The sequence below is a fragment of the Anolis sagrei genome, chromosome 2 (genome assembly GCF_037176765.1).
Source record: "Anolis sagrei isolate rAnoSag1 chromosome 2, rAnoSag1.mat, whole genome shotgun sequence".
In the NCBI taxonomy this organism is placed as follows: Eukaryota; Metazoa; Chordata; class Lepidosauria; order Squamata; family Dactyloidae; genus Anolis; species Anolis sagrei.
Genome location: NC_090022.1, coordinates 56,334,720 through 56,351,069, shown reverse-complemented (window position 1 = coordinate 56,351,069; position 16,350 = coordinate 56,334,720). Strand labels below are relative to the sequence as shown.

At 39.8% G+C, this 16,350-nt stretch overlaps 1 protein-coding gene across 1 annotated transcript; it reads left to right on the top strand.

Moving 5' to 3' along the window:
- Positions 1-35: 35 nt before the first annotated feature.
- Positions 36-16,142, top strand: RPN1 (ribophorin I). Its single transcript, XM_060766176.2, has 10 exons — positions 36-374; positions 4,843-4,907; positions 5,424-5,730; positions 7,277-7,486; positions 8,911-9,103; positions 9,992-10,091; positions 10,309-10,447; positions 11,919-12,038; positions 13,267-13,512; positions 15,286-16,142. The coding sequence occupies exons 1-10, from the start codon at positions 123-125 to the stop codon at positions 15,466-15,468; spliced, it is 1,815 nt and encodes a 604-aa protein (XP_060622159.2). The 5' UTR covers positions 36-122; the 3' UTR covers positions 15,469-16,142.
- The last annotated feature ends 208 nt before the right edge of the window (positions 16,143-16,350 follow it).

Below are 16,350 nucleotides of genomic sequence, written 5' to 3'. Positions count from 1 at the left end.
GGGCGCCGCCATCTTGTCCTCCTGCGGGCGGCGCCATCTTGCGCCCGCTCGATGAATGAACGCGTGAGGGAGTGAGGGAGTGCATCCGGTTCGGCCTGCTGGTGCCCCGTCGACAGCCAGCCATGGAGGCGCGCCCGGGCTGGAGCCTCGCCGCCCTGCTCCTCGTCCTCCTCTCGTGTGTGTGCCTCGGAGGGGCCCGGCAAGGCCCCGAGCTGCTCAACGAGGAGGTGAAGCGGACGGTGGACCTGGGCACGCACCTGGCCAAAGTCAGCACGGAGCTGAGCCTGGCCAACCCGGGCGCCGCGCCGGCCTCCGCCTTCCTCCTGGCCCTGGAGCCGGGCCTCGAGAGCCACCTGGCCTACCTGGCCGTGCAGGTGAGGCCCACGGGCGCTTCCCACTCCTAGCCCAGCAGGCTCGTGGCTTGGAGGGTGCTGGGCCTGCCAATCCACAGCCCTGCACAAGGGCTTCTCCTTCTCTCCCTTCCCATATTGTCCTCATTCTTTCCTCTCTCCAGGTTCCTTGCCTTTCTTCCTGGGCAGTGCACCCCAAGCTTGGTTAATATTGAATAGCCTTTAAGAAACTCTAAAATCAGGACAGCAAATTGGGGCAATCCAGACAGGAAACAGTTAAGGCCAACTAACACCTTCCAACGAGGGATTCCCCCAGGCAGGAAGCAGCCAAGCTTTGAAGCTGCAAAGCCACTTAATGCTAATCAAGCTGGCCAATTGCAACATTCACACTTGCCTCAAACAGACAAGAGTCCTTTCTCCCACCCTGGATTTTCCACATATATATAAACCTCACTTGCTTAGTTTCCAATAGACCTCACAACCATGGGGATGCCTGCCATCGATCTGGGCAAAACATCAGGAGAGAATGCTTCTGGAACTTGGCCATACAGCCTGAAAATCTTACGGCAACCCACTGTACTTAAAAGTAGTCGTTATCCTCCAGAAACTTCGTTTTTGTGGCTGCCACAAACAATGCTGAATTGGCTGAGACTCTTGTTATGAGATAGTCATTGAAAAACTATAGCAAAATGTGCTGCAGGATGTCCCTCACACAGAAACAAAGTTTTTTCAATTTAATAATCTTTTCCCTTGTTTTTTATGATAGAACCATGATAGCAATTGACATTTTGTAGCCAGGAACAAAAATCATGTTACATACATAGTGTTATTTATCCCAAAAGGAAGTCCAAAAATAAAAGGGGAAAGGAATCCAAAGGCCTTTTAGGCCCGATTTTACACTGCCCTATAATGCAGTTTGAATCTGTAGGTCCATAAAATGCAGTTAGAACTGTATTGTATGGGTCTACACTTGGCCCTGGACAGGCTTTTGGAGACGATCAGTCTTAAATGGAGGTATTTTAGTAAGATTGATGGTTTTAATATTTTTAATGCTTTTATTCCAGCAAGAGCAGCTATTTTTGATGTTATGCTATGTTATGTTCTTATACATTTTCAGTAATTGCAATGGTTCTATTTTTAGTTATGTTTATTTGACCTATGTGCTATTTTTTTGGGTTTTTTTGTACTGTTTTAACTGTTACTTGCTGTAAGCCTCCTTGTGTCCTGAGAGTGGGTGCAGGATATAAATAAAAGTTATTATTACTACTTCAGCTTTACACAGCATTATATAGCAGTGTAGATGGGGCCAAAGTTAGGATAGATTTGCTCAAGGCCATGTTTTCTTAGACATGCCTATCATGCGCTTACTAGCATGACAGTACAGCACAGAGTACAATAGTTGGATATAATAATAACCTTAATCAAACTATTAAAGTAAATGCACTGAATCCATTGCCAGAGGGTTGGTTCTGATTTATATAAATCACAGTACTTCAATGGGTCTGGTTCTAGTTGGGGTTAGTAATTAGATGGCTTCCATCCACAGCCAGAAATGACCAATTGGAACATGGTAAAGTGGTCAGTCAATCTTACCATAGCCCTATTAATTCATTGGGTTTGCTCAAGTTTGATTCAGACCCATGGGGATAGTATACAAGACAACAGGGTTTTGGGGAGCTACACAAAGGAAGCACAGTTCCCATTTGTCTCTGAATCCTTGAATAACTATTATTGCAAATGCCCGTTTCTCCGTATCCTTAGATATGTGTTGAACCCTTGATTTGGAGTTAACCTGCAATGGCTTTGCTGTGTCTACAAAGATGTAGGTTATCCAGGGTGGGCCAAAAGTCACAAAGGGGTTGCGATATTTAAGAACACCTCTATTTTTGGTTTGTAATTTGCAATACCATAGCATAGTATACAATATACATAGAAAATAAAATTACATATTATGTGTATAGTATTTTCAGATATTTTTCAAAAAGTTATTTTGATATTGGCCACTTTTATGATTTTTGGCCCACCCTGCACATGTATGTATGTGCATGCCTTCAAATCCTGTCAGGTTATGGTGACTCCCTAGATTTCATGGGTTTTCCAAAGCAAGGAGTACTCAGAGGTGTTTTTTGCTTCCTCTAAAATATCTCATTGGCAACCTCCCATTCAGAGCTGATTTTGTTTAAGCCTCTAAGATCAGTCAGGATCTCGTTCCTTTATGTTTGTATGAGTATGATCCAACTGTGTGTGTTTGCCTTCAAGTAGCTTATTGGCTGATGGCAACTCCATACATTCCATAGGTTTTTCAAGGAAGAATCAGAGGTGTTTTTGCTAAAATCTGGACTCTTCTGGAGCGTGCATATCATGAGTTTTAAGGAAGAGCAAGTATTTATTTATGTGTTTCCTTGGAGTCAGGAGGCTATCATTTTATCCTCAAGTTGCATATTACCTGCCCTTTCGATTTGTCAGTCTGTCTATGCAGACAGTGTTCTGAGAATCACTGCCATTCCCAGCAATGCTCAACCCCACTTCTATTTCGTTTTTTCCTGGTTGCTGATTCTTTTCGTGGTTTCTGCTGCAGGGATAGATAGCCTGGCAAGGACTGACACGTAAGCACTGAAGCTTCAAATCAGAAAGCAACCAGTGGCAACCCAGGAGGAAGGAGGCGTGGCCCTGAAGGCATTGTCCGCATGTAATGGCAGAGAGGCATGCCTGTTTCCGAGGCCTAAGAACTCTCAAGAGACTTTCCGGTTCCGAGTAAAAATCTCTGCTCCTTGACTGACAATAATAACTGCAGAAATGTGGGTTTAGGATGTTCGAGTACCATTACAAAGGGATTTCCCTGCACAGTTTCTGCAATTCTGGCACAGTGTTGATAGGCAGTATTAAAGAAACTTCTTCCGGAACCTCAAAAGCCTATGAATAAAACATTTTTAAAAATGATAGTGACACTAGAGGGTGGGTGAGGCTCCTGTTTGCAAAGTATCCACTTTGCAAGACTGATTGGTTTGAAGTCATGGTCGAGGATCTAGAATCCTAGCTGGGCTAGGTCAGCTTTTTAGGAAGGAGGAGGATTGCGTTATAATTCAAGATGTGGGAGGAAAATGACAAGGACAATAGATAAGGACTGCATCTACACTGTAGAAGTAACACTGTTTGACACGACTTTAACTGCCATAGGTGAATGCTGTGGAATCCTGAGAGTTGTAGTTTTGCAAGATCTTTAGTCTTCTCTGCCACAGAGTGCGGTCACCTCACCAAATGACAAATTCCCTGGGTCCATAGCATTCAGCCATGGCAGATCAAGTGGTGTCAGGTTGCATTAATTTTATAGTGTAGATGCAGCCAAGGTTTCTGACACAGTGTAGTTAGAATTAAACTCAGATTGAGAAGCATAGCTGAGGCTCCAATTTAAGATTAGTTTGCCCATTTACAGTGCCCATTCAAAATAAAATTGTCCTCCATATCCACGGATTCTGTATCCATGAATTCAACCACTCACAGCCTGAAAATACTTTTTTAAAATCCAAAGAGGAATCCATATAATGGACTTGAGCATTTTTTACTTTTTGGTATCCATGGATGATACTGGAGCCAATTACGAGTAGATTCAGATTGATCATTATATGTTTTTTTAGAAGTATGAAGTCCTTCTGAATTTAGTAGGACTTACATGCATTGATGGCTGATACTATTTATTTCCTGTCTGCATTTTTGTGAAATGGCTATATTGCTGGCCAGTGAGGTAGACCTAACTAGAGAGATTAAGCATACCGTTCTCATAAGTAATTCCTTTGATAATCTTTGAGCATTATTTCCTAATTACAATTCCAAAGAGTTTTGAACAAAAGTGGTGAGACCTATAAAGTCAATTGTATATAAAAATGGAATTATGGCTAAGGAAAATTTTTGGCAGGAGGCAATCCATTTTGGAATCAGATATGAATATCTGTCACAACTGATGTTTCTACTTTCTAGTTATTTGTTTACTTTATCAGATCTCTTTCAAAAGAACCTTACAGCATTACATGTAATTTTTGTCCTAAGGTTGAAAAGGAAAGCAAGTACTTTTAACTGAATCATCTGTCTCTGTAAGATGGAGGGGAAAAACTAGTATTGCTAGAAAAAGAAAAAGAAATTAAGAATGACTTTAAAACTATTGGTCAAATGATTTCCTTTAGAGTAAGGATGCATCTCTACTGTAGAATTAGTGCAGCTTGACATCACTTTAACTGCCATGGAAAAGGTGCAAAGTTTTAACAGATATTTGTCAGTTGATGTTATATAATGCTTTAGTGTTTATTAAGGTGGCCAGAAGGTTTTTTTTTAATGACTAGATAGTTAATTATTAATGTTTGCCTCAAAAATATACCAGTCTTGGTATCTCTACAAATTTGTTTTTCACTGGTTGTGGACAGAGATTCTGATTAGTTTAGTCATCTTAAATAGAAATGTTCAGCATTGCTGACTACCTTATTTCCATTTTCTGAAACAGGTGAAAGGTGAGGAAGAAGAGGAGAATATTTTGGAAGTGAAAGATGCAAAAGGAAAAGGGATAAGGTGAGCTTTACAATGGGAATTTGAGAGCAGTTTCGTATCCTGGTTTTCCTGCAAATGTGTATTTGCCAAGGAACTATAATAGTGAGTGGTCCTGTCTGATAAATTTGTCATGTATGCAAAATCATATTTTGCATTTGTAGCTATTGGCTTAGAATGTATTTTGCATAAGGGCCCTAAATTAATGTCTTAGCAATGCAGAATTACTTAATTTTTCAAAGTTCACTTTTATACAAATGGTATTTCTGAAGCATATTTTAGACTGATAATTGTCTGAGAGTCAGGGCTCCTAAAAACCAAGAGCTCCTCAAAGTCTGACACACAGTGTGATTTCAGATAGCAGCCTTCCTAGTTATTTACATTTTAATAAATTCAGGTGAATACGTCTGAGCTAGAAATGCAGGCATGCTCTGAGTTATCCATAACTGCATATGGTAGAGGAGTTCTGTTGATGTTTCCTTTGTGGGTGTTTGTCAAACTAGCAGGGCCTCGCTGATTTTCTGCTCTTTTCTATTTCAGTGGCAAATTCTTCACTGTCAAATTACCATCTCCTTTGGCACCAGGTGCAAAAATCCGCTTATCTGTTGAAACAGTTTTTACCCATGTCCTGCAGCCTTATCCAACGCATATCACCCAGGCTGAGAAGCAGTTCGTTGTTTTTGAGGGTAATCATTACTTTTACTCTCCATATCCGACCAAGACCCAAACAACTCGTATAAAGCTAGCCTCACGAAATGTGGAAAGTTACACCAAACTGGGCAATCCCAGCCGGTCAGAGGACATGATTGAATATGGACCATTCAAGGATATCCCACCATACAGTGAGGTAAATTTAAATTTTGTTTTTTAACTTTTGAGTTCTAGAACAGAAAAAAATATGTAAAGAGCATCTGTTACCATTTTAGTTTGTAAATCCATACATGTCTGGTCTGGTACAAATAAGACAGGCTGAAATATTAAGGGCTTAAAGGAATCTGAAATTAAGACAGTTTTGTACATGAATTTCCAATTAGTGAAGTGTATGGACTGATGAGGGGAATGGCTCGTTTTGCCTTTCTTCTGTCAGTTTGCTTAATAAAAGACAGGATCTTGAATATAAATATTGTTGCAGTCAAAATTATTTGTATATCTGGTGTGATCTCCATAACAGTATTCACGAAAAATTCTTCTCATCGTGATGCTTCTTCTCTTCGATATTCTCTTTTCAAGTTGCCATTATTTAAAAACAGGGAACTAGAGAATTTATGTACTACTGGGTTTTTAAATCATTCATGCAGGAGAAAAAAATATAAGTGTAGACCCTATTTTTCTGATCTAATGATCTTCCTAAAATGTCTCCCAGATGATTATGTTTTCATTCATCTTTAAGGGCCAATTTTTTTTATTATTATTATTTCTGATATAACCTTTTAAACTTGGGGTGGCTCCAGAATTTATTGTGGGGCTGGGCGATTTATTCTAAGTTTAAATTCTCAATATACCCAGTGTGGAAGTTTCTGAGAACTTTTTCCTGAGCTAAACATCACCATCCGAAATTGGATGTGAATAGAAGATACGTGTGTTGTCTGTACTTTTGCTATATTGCTGCTTAGTATAAAGAAGCTTCCAATTTTGTCATTCTTCTTAAAATAGAACAATACTAAAAAAAGAAACAGGTCATTGAATCGACACTTAGGAAGGTTATATTAAGGATATAGGGAGATTATATTCTGTAGATATGAAACAACACTTCTGTGTGTGCTATTGTTGGAGGAGAAATGTTGTCACAGATGAGTGCTTTCTGAGTCTTTGTGAAGGACGTAACTGCATGATACAGTGCGTAACCTTCTCATCTTGGCCTTGTATAACTAAGTGAGGAAAGTCATAGGGAGGAGGAAGCAAGCTTGTTTTTTTCTGCCCTGGAGACTTGGACATGGAACAATGGCTTCAAACTACAGGAAAGGAGATTCCATCTGAACATTAGGAAAAACTAACGGTGAGAGCTGTTCAGCAGTGGAACTCTCTGCCCTGTAGTATGGTAGAGGCTCCTTCTTTGGAGGCTTTTAAGCAGAGGTTGGATGCCATCTGTCAGGGGTGCTTTGAATGCAATTTTCCTGCTTCTTGGCAAGATGTTGGACTGGATGGCCCATGAGGTCTCTTCCAACTCAGTGATTTTATGATTCTATGCATCTGTGGAAATGGAGATTTGCCCCGTTTCCCCCTTTTTGGTGGTTGGAAAACACACTATATAACTCTAGAACAAATAGCCTTTCAAATGAAGACTGCTTGATTTGTTAATCTGTGGTATTATAAGTGACATAGACTTGACTATGAACATATATGGCAAACATAAAACATTTTGTTCTTTTACTCTGTTTTTTCTCTCTCTTTAGGACCTGCTAAAAGTGCACTATGAAAATAATAATCCATTCCTGACTATCACTAGCATGACCCGTGTCATTGAAGTTTCTCACTGGGGTAATATTGCAGTAGAAGAGACGATTGACTTAAAGCATACAGGAGCTATGCTCAAGGGCCCTTTCTCTAGATATGACTACCAAAGACAGCCAGACAGTGGAATATCCTCTGTGAAATCTTTTAAGGTTAGTCTTTTTAGAATTGCCTGTGCGCCAAATGTAGCTTATTGTTCTGTTTGTTCATTGACCAAGAGTGAGAATTGTGGGCCCTTGGGAGTCATTTTTATGCCCCCACTCTCTCATTTTAAACATTTGTTTTCATTTTCTTGCTGGTATAGATATAGGGGAAGGCTTTCTTGGCAGTGGCAAGGGATGGGAATAATGAGGCCTTCCAAGTGCTATCGGACTGCATCTTATGGCAACCATTTCCTGCATATCCATGTACAGTCCAACAGCATCTAGAGAGCTGCATGGTTTCCACCTTACTCTGGAGAAGCTTATCTGATGCCATTGTTATGTTCCTCCATTGACAAGTGAAGACATTCTTATCCCCCTATATGTTTTAAATACTCATTGAGATCTCATTGCTTTCAGTAGTTTATATTTGAGCTATAAATGTTTTATGCTTAGTGTTTCTTATGTTCCATGTTGCTTTTAACCTCGTTTAGATTTTAAACTAAATGTTATTTAATTGTTGAATTGTTTAAGGCATTGAATTTTGCCTCTGCTGTAACCTGCCTTGAGTCCCCTTCAGGTTGAGAAGGGCGGGATATAAATATAGTAAATAAATAGTAAATAAATGTTCACCCCCTTTTCTTTTCATTTTTTAAGTAGTTTTTTAAATTAATGAACATATTTAACACAATATCATAAAATGGGGAGGGAGGGGAAAGGAAAGAAAGGATATGGGAATCTCATTTTTATTTATAGTTTGTATTTCCTCAATCCAGTATCGTTTTAGAGGAAAAGGATTTTCTTCCATTCATTCAACTCCTGATACCACCTTCCACCAAAAAACATAAAGTTATAACATAAGCAAAAGACCATAGCTACATTTTTGTTGAAACCAATGTATTTATACTGTGATGTCTGCCCCTGTGGCAAGAGAGATAGCTAGCAGTTCTTAAGGAGATGTTGAAAAGCTGGAATATATCCAGAGGAGGGCGACTGAAATGATCAAGCGTCTGGAGAACAAGCCCTGTGAGGAGCGGCTTGAAGAGCCGGGCATGTTTAGTCTGCAGAAGAGAAGGCTGAGAGGAGACATGATGGCCATGTATAAATATGTGAGGGGAAGTCATAGGGAGGAGGGAGCAAGCTTGTTTGATGCGGGGCAATGGCTTCAAACTACAGGAAAGGAGATTCCACCTGAACATTAGGAAGAACTTCCTAACTGTGAGAGCTGTTCAGCAGGCTGGATGGCCATCTGTCGGGGATGCTTTGAATGTCATTTTCCCACTTCTTGGTGGAGGGGTTGGACTGGATGGCCCACAAGGTCTCTTCCAATTCTATGATTCTAAGAGTTTATTTTGCTAAGAGTGATAATGGAATCATTTCATACTCACCTGTTTCTAGTGAAAGTTAATTGGATGCTCACTGTCTTTCTTTGGCAGACTATCCTGCCTGCTGCTGCGCAAGATGTGTACTACAGAGATGAAATTGGCAACATATCCACCAGTCACCTTCTCATCTTGGATGACTCTGTGGAAATGGAGATTCGCCCCCGTTTCCCCCTTTTTGGTGGTTGGAAGACACACTATATCATCGGTTATAACCTGCCTAGCTATGAGTATCTTTTTAATCTTGGTAGGTTTAATTGTCCGATTATTTTCCACTGGAGCACATTATGCATCTAAAAAAAAATATCAACAGCTGGAATAAAACCCAGCTAATTCTGTATTTCTTTGCAGCAGGTCATATTTGAGATTCACAAGAATATCAGTTTGTAGTATTCACTAGCATGGCGTCATATTTTGAGTTTTGGATTATGACTCTGATGACCAGCGTATGAATTACTATTTGGCCACAAAACCCATTGGATGACCTTGGACAAATTGCACGCTCTGAAACCCGTAGAAAGGCAAAGTGATTTGCTATTTAAAATGTCTTAAAAGTCAGTATTTGAAATTAGGCAGAGTACCAGAAAGGTATCTCACACCTCTACTTAGCCTTTGAAGGCAGGGAAAGGAATCAGATAGCCCTTTACATGTTATTGAATTGCAGCTCCCAATATTTCATATTGATTATGCTGGTTAGGAGAGCCGGGAATTGCACCCCAAAATTTGGGGGATTACTTGGTCACTATCCATTTGTTAAGGTCTTCAGATATGTTTCCTTTTTTCTCACATTTTGTTTGGGTCTGACACCATCCCATTCATTTTCAAAAATACATAAAAAAATAAATACACCCCAAAGAAAATCAGTTTCTATTTTTAGTCGTTCTATGGGGTTGCTTTATGTTTTTATATTATATATCAGGTGCAGAATTTAATTATTTACTTTAATTACAGTTTGTATGTCTTCTGATCAGTCTTTATTCTGGGAAATGAGTTGCATATTATTTATTAATACCAGTTCCAGTAAAATTCCACATCTTTTTCTGAATAAATATGTACAAATGATGTTTTATTTTCCCTGGCTTCTGTTGCTTCCATGCTAAGCTTTTCATGATCACTTATTTTTATTGTTTTCCAGGTGATCAATATGCCTTGAAGATGAGATTTGTTGATCATGTGTTCGATGAACAAGTTACAGACTCTCTAACAGTAAAGATAATCCTTCCAGAAGGTGCCAAGTAAGTAACAATGTGGTTGGGAACAGATTTGATCCAGATACATATACCTTTCCATCATGACAAATAATTACATTCTCTTAGAAACTCAATTATCACATTTCAACTTTTTTAAAAAAAGGCACCAATGTTATTTATGGCATTCATCGTTACTGTGGTGTTTATTTAGTAATCAATATTTTTCTGAGATTATTAATATTTTGTACCCACTTCTCTGCAGGAATATCCATGTAGACAGTCCATATGAAATCAGTCGAGCCTCTGATGAGCTTCATTATACTTATTTGGATACATTTGGTCGCCCAGTCATTGTGGCACACAAGAACAACCTTGTTGAGCAGCACATCCAAGATATTGTGGTAAATATAATTCCTTTCTGTATAGGAAGGAACACACACACACACACACACACACACACGGGAAGGATATGTAAGATCCTGCAAGGTAGACTCAGCAAAACATTGCCAGATGTACAAGCTGGGTCTAGAAAAGGCAGATGAACGAGTTACCAAATTGCCAATATTTGCTGGATAATGGAGGAAGACAGGGAGTTTCAGAAATGCATCTATTTCTGTTTTATTAACTGTTCTAAAGCCTTTAATTGCATGGATCATAATAAATTGTGGCAAGTTCTTGGTGGTATGAGGATACCAAGCCACCTTGTCTGTCTCCTGAGAAATCTGTATAATGACAGAGTAACAACGGTAAGAATTGATCACGGAACAACAGACTGGTACAAGATTGGGAAAGGTGTATGGCTGTATACTCCCACCCGACCTATTCAGTTTGTATGCAGAACACATCATGTGACATGCGGCGCTTGATGAATCCAAGGCTGAAGCTAAAATTGCTGGAAGAAACATTGATACCTTAGATATGCAGATGATAACCAGTTTGATTGCTGAAAGCAAGGAGGAGCTGAGGAGCCTTATAACCAAAGTGAAAGAAGAAAGTGCAAAAACATAAAAAACCCAAGATTATGTCAACCAGACAGGTTGATAACTGGCAAATAGAGGGAGAAAACGTGGAGGCAGTGACAAGACTTTATATTTCTAGACGCGAAGGTTACTGCAGACGCAGATTGCAGCCAGGAAATCAGAAGGAGGAGAGTAATGACCAATCTCAATACATTACTGAAGAGACATCACACTGGCAACGAAGATCTGCATCGTTAAATCAATTGTGTTCTCCATAGCAACCTATGGAGGTGAGAGATGGACCATAAGGAAGGCTGAGCGAAGGAAGATAGATGCTTTTGAACTGTGGTGCTGGAGGAAAATTCTGAGAGTGCCTTGAACCCCAGGAAGATCAAATCAGTCCATACTCCAGGAAATAATTCCCAACTGCTCACTGGAGGGAAGGATATTAGAGGCAAAGATGAAGTACTTTGGCCACATCATGAGAAGACAGGAAAGCTTGGAGAAGATAATGATGCTGGGGAAAATGGAAGGAAAAGGGAAGAGGGGCCAATCAAGGGCAAGATGGATGGATGTTTTCCCTCAAGTGACTGGCTTGACCTTGAAGAAGCTGGGGCTGGCGACAGCTGACGGAGCTCTGGCGTGGGCTGGTCCATGAGGTCACGGAGAGTTGGAAGTGGCTGAACAAATAATTCCCTTGCTTACATTGGGTAGTGTGTTAAAAGTACTTCACTTATCTGCCCATTTTTTTCTATATTTATAATAACATAATGTATGGCTGCAACAGGCCAGGTTTCTGCGAGTAAGTGAAGATCTTAATAGTTGAACATTTAAGTAGCTCAGTTTTCTGTTTAGAAGTGTAGATCTTTAATAGCAGTGTCCTCCATCTCATTGCTTGTCCTGTTTCTTCCAGGTCCATTACACCTTTAACAAGGTCCTGATGTTGCAAGAACCTCTGCTGGTTGTTGGAGCCTTCTATATCCTATTCTTTACTGTGATTCTCTATGTGAGGCTGGACTTCTCTATCACTAAGGTACCAAACCTGAGATATACCCTCAGTGTAGACTACAGAATGTGTTAGGACAATTGATATCAGTTTGTTGCTTTTTATATTTTGTTGCTTTTTTACGGTTTAATTTGTACTGGTTTTGATATTTTGCAAGCAGCCTTGAGTTAGATTACTGGGGAGTGGCAAAATTATAAATGAACATTATCACCCAAATATTACATAAGTAGGGAAATGGGCATCTTTTGACATTTAGTAAGTTTTTTTTTTGCATTGACTAAATTTCTTTACTTTCTGTAAAGTTTTAAAAAAACAACTGTACTTTCAGTTCCTAATTTTCCCGGACCCAGATCCCACTTGCTCAGGGGATGTTCTGTCCTATTCACAACCTGAGCCTGTTTGGAGCAAGTTGTATGCTAGGGGTTGCTCCTCATGCTGGCTCATTTTTTTCTGGCAGGTCCCTTTAGTAAATTTCATGTTATGTTTTTTTGTGCAAATTATACAATCTAGTGGCAAAGGGATTGTACTGCAAGCTGTGAGCTTCCTGGTCCAAATTTTGCTTATCTTTCTGTATGATGATGACGACAACAAAAACAGTGACTATATATAATCTGCCCTCTCTCTCCTAAGGGACTCAGGGCAGCTTACAAAAACAAAATAGAGATAAAGGGCAGTAAAAAGCAATTAAACAATTACAAATTTACAAATAACACAGCAATCACTAAAACAAGTAATAAGTTCCATAAATAGCATAGTGAATTAATAAGAGCAACATGAAAATTGAACAATAAAAATGTGGCTGTGCAATGAGTTGGGGCAATATGTTCTCAGTCAGCCTCATCAGGCAGAATAGAAGCATAAGAAGTGAATCATCTGCTCTCCGAAGGCCAGTGTACAGAGGTTATCTCAATTGGTGTTGCTGTTGTTTACCTTCAAGTCATTTCTGACTTATGGCAATCATGTCATTGTGTTGTTTGAAGCTAAGAATGTGCAACTGATCCATTGGATTGTTGAGACCTAGCAGGATTCAGATCATGTTCTCCAGGGTCATAGTCCAGTGTTCAAACCACTTCACAAAGCTACTGCTCTGCATTGGTTTCTTACTTCCAGGACATAATGCTAAGCCGCTTCACAGAGTCTGTATAAACACTACCAAGAGAATATTTGGATCAATTTGAACATGTAAGTGCACTATATAATTGGCTGGGTTCTAAATCTAAAGCATTTCTGCTTGTACTCCCTTGTATTTTTGCAGGATCCAGCAGCAGAAGCTAGAATGAAAGTGGCTTGCATTACAGAGCAGGTTCTCACTGGAGTAAATAAGAGATTATGTCTTTACCGACTTTTTGATGAAGCTGTGAATAAGTACAAGCAAACCCGGGATATTTCCACCTTAAACAGTGGCAAAAAGTCTCTGGAGACTGAGCATAAGACCTTAACCAATGAAATAGCCTCATTGCAGTCTAAGCTGAAGACCGAAGGCTCTGACCTGTGTGACAAAGTAAGTGTGGGCTCTTCTAGGTATTGCTTCTATTTGTATTCATTGATGCTTATTCCAAATGTTTCATGCCATTTCAGAAGCAAATGTCTACCTGACGCACATGTCACTTCAAGCTTAAAGATATTCTAACTCATAATAATGAGTTATAATAACCTGAATGGATGGTTCTGGCTTTTCTGATAGTCCAGTATTGAATTCCAAGCATATTTCCTTAGGCTTTCTAAAGGAAAAGCCTCCAAATCATTGTTCAGTTAAGATCTTACACAATGGATGGCCAGGTTTAAAATACCTAAACCAGTGCTGTCGTCCATCCCTGCTGGCCAGGACCCATTGGCTTGAATTCACCATATAATTCTGCCAAGGCCTTAGTTGAGAGGATGAGAATGTTCCCTAAAGGCAGCAGTCATGCCCAAATGTTAATCTCCTTGTAATGCTGCATGAGTAACATACCAATCCATTCCATGGCCGTGCCAGGCCTCCTGGCTATCATTTGGTTTAACAGGAGCGCTACTCTGAAATGAAATGTGTCATCCGAGGTACTGCTCATCATTAGTGACTGAAACTTATTAGGCATACAGCCGTCTTGATTATAAATTGTGTTGACATGGGTGTGAGCTATATGTCTTTTTGAACCTCTGAACAGGAAGATACCTGGTATGCTCTTTCGTAGACTTAAGTCTACTTCGTCAGATTACTTCAGTCTGTTCTGGTGTCACAGTCTGTGGTTTGGTCTTGCTCTTCTTGATGTTTGGCAGGTACGGGCACTAGTTGCACCTGTACCTTAGGAAGTCAGACTTGGCCACGGTGGCCCATGCTCTGGTTACATCTCAAATAGAATAATGCAATGTGCTTTACGTGGGGTTGTCTTTGAAGACTGTTCGGAAGCTCTAAATGGTCCGATGGGCGGCAGCCAGCTTCCTCACCAGATCTGCGTACAGGGAGCATACAACCCCCCTGTTGCGCCAGCTCCACTGGTTGCCTGTTGGCTACCGAGCACAATTCAATGTGTTGGCTTTAGCCTATAAAGCCCTAAATGGTTCCGGCCCAGCTTACCTGTCCAAATGCATCTCTTACCATGAACTATCTTGGAGATTAAGATCTTTTGAGGAGGCCCTGCTCTCAGTCCCACCTCCTTCGCAGGCACGACTGCTGGGAATGAGAGTCGGGGCCTTCTCAGTGGTGGCCCCTTAGCTCTGGAACTCCCTCCCTAGTGAAATTAGATTTGCCCCATTCCTCTTGGCCTTCAGAAAAAAATGTAAAGACATGGGTATGGGACCAAGCCTTCGTGCAGTAAAGTAATGCAGTACTAGAAAGAAATAGGACCTAAGTGCAGTTGACAATAGGAATGGCCTTGGCTTACGATTCTGGATTCTGTGATTTTAATGCTATATTAACCTCTTTTAATTCTATACTTTTATTTTAAATGTCTATTTATGTTCTAGATTTAATATGATTTAAAGGTTTGATTTATAGTTATTATTGTTGTTGTTTTAGCTATTATGGCATTGGATTTTGCCATTCCTTTTTGTACACTTCTAAGAGTCCTCTCAGGGGTGAGAAAAGCGGTATATAAATGCAGTAAATAAACAATTAATAAATAAATTGCAAATTCACTGCTGTTCAGAGAGGGATCTTCAAAGGTGTTTGGCTTTAAAGAACACTCTCCAGCCTATAGTGCAGATGTTGATATTGTATTTTTTCTAAAATCATTATTACTTGTAAAGTTGTGGTTCATGTCCAGGCTTCTAACATCATTTCCTACATTTCTTTAAGGTGAGTGAAATCCAGAAACTTGATGGTCAAGTCAAGGATCTGGTTCTGAAATCTTCTGTGGAAGCAGAACGCTTGGTGGTTGGCAAACTCAAGAAGGATACGTATATAGAAAATGAGAAGATCAATTCTCAGAAGCGTCTGGAGCTGATTAGCAAAATCGACAACATCCTTGATGCCCTATAAATTAGAAGTCAAAAGGTTGATGGAAAGGGGAGAAAGGTGGTTGTAAAGACATACTGAGCCACACTAAATTGGGAGCTGGGGTGAGGGAAACGTGTATGCCATAGAGAATTGGAACAAGGAAGAATTTATTTGAAACTGCCTTCAAAATTTGGCATTACTTTTTAAGGGCCTGTTTGCTCCATGACATCTGAAAACTGGGAAAGATGTGCTGTACCATGCTTTGGGTTTACTATAGTAGTAATCCTTGCCTGAAGTTTTCAAAATCTTTTTGAAAAGTGTGCTAATGATCAGTATAGGCAGTGAATTCAATTCAATTGGCATTGAATGTCTCAGAATCAATATCTGGTTATGTTCAGAGGTGTACTAGCAACTGCTTCTTTTTGTCCACCCCCTTTCAATTTATACTCATGTATTTTGGAGATGGGGAATCAATAAGTAACTTGAACAAAGGATTTTTTTTACTGTTTGTTGCACAGATTGAGTTTCTGATACCTGAATCTTCTGAGCCTGTTGAAATTACAGCTTCAGGTAGAATCCAGTGCAACTGAGAGAATGAGTGAGTCATTTGCCTATAAGCCTGTGCTTTTTTTACAATGTTTTTTTTCTTTGGGGGATTAAAAACCCACAAAACTTTGTAGGAAAGCTCAAACTGAAATAAAGGCTCATGGATATTCTGCATCTTGTTTTTATTTTACCTGAGTGTTCTATCATTTAATGCTAATGAACTGAGCAACTTGTTACAAGTTTGTGAAATGAACATAACTAATAGCACAGTGGTATTATACAAGCTATTTCAATACCTTTAATTTCTCCTTTTCCATTGACCATTTTTCCTTTGTCTTCCCGTTTCTAGCAGAAGAGTAAAGATGCCCAGTGGCCTTT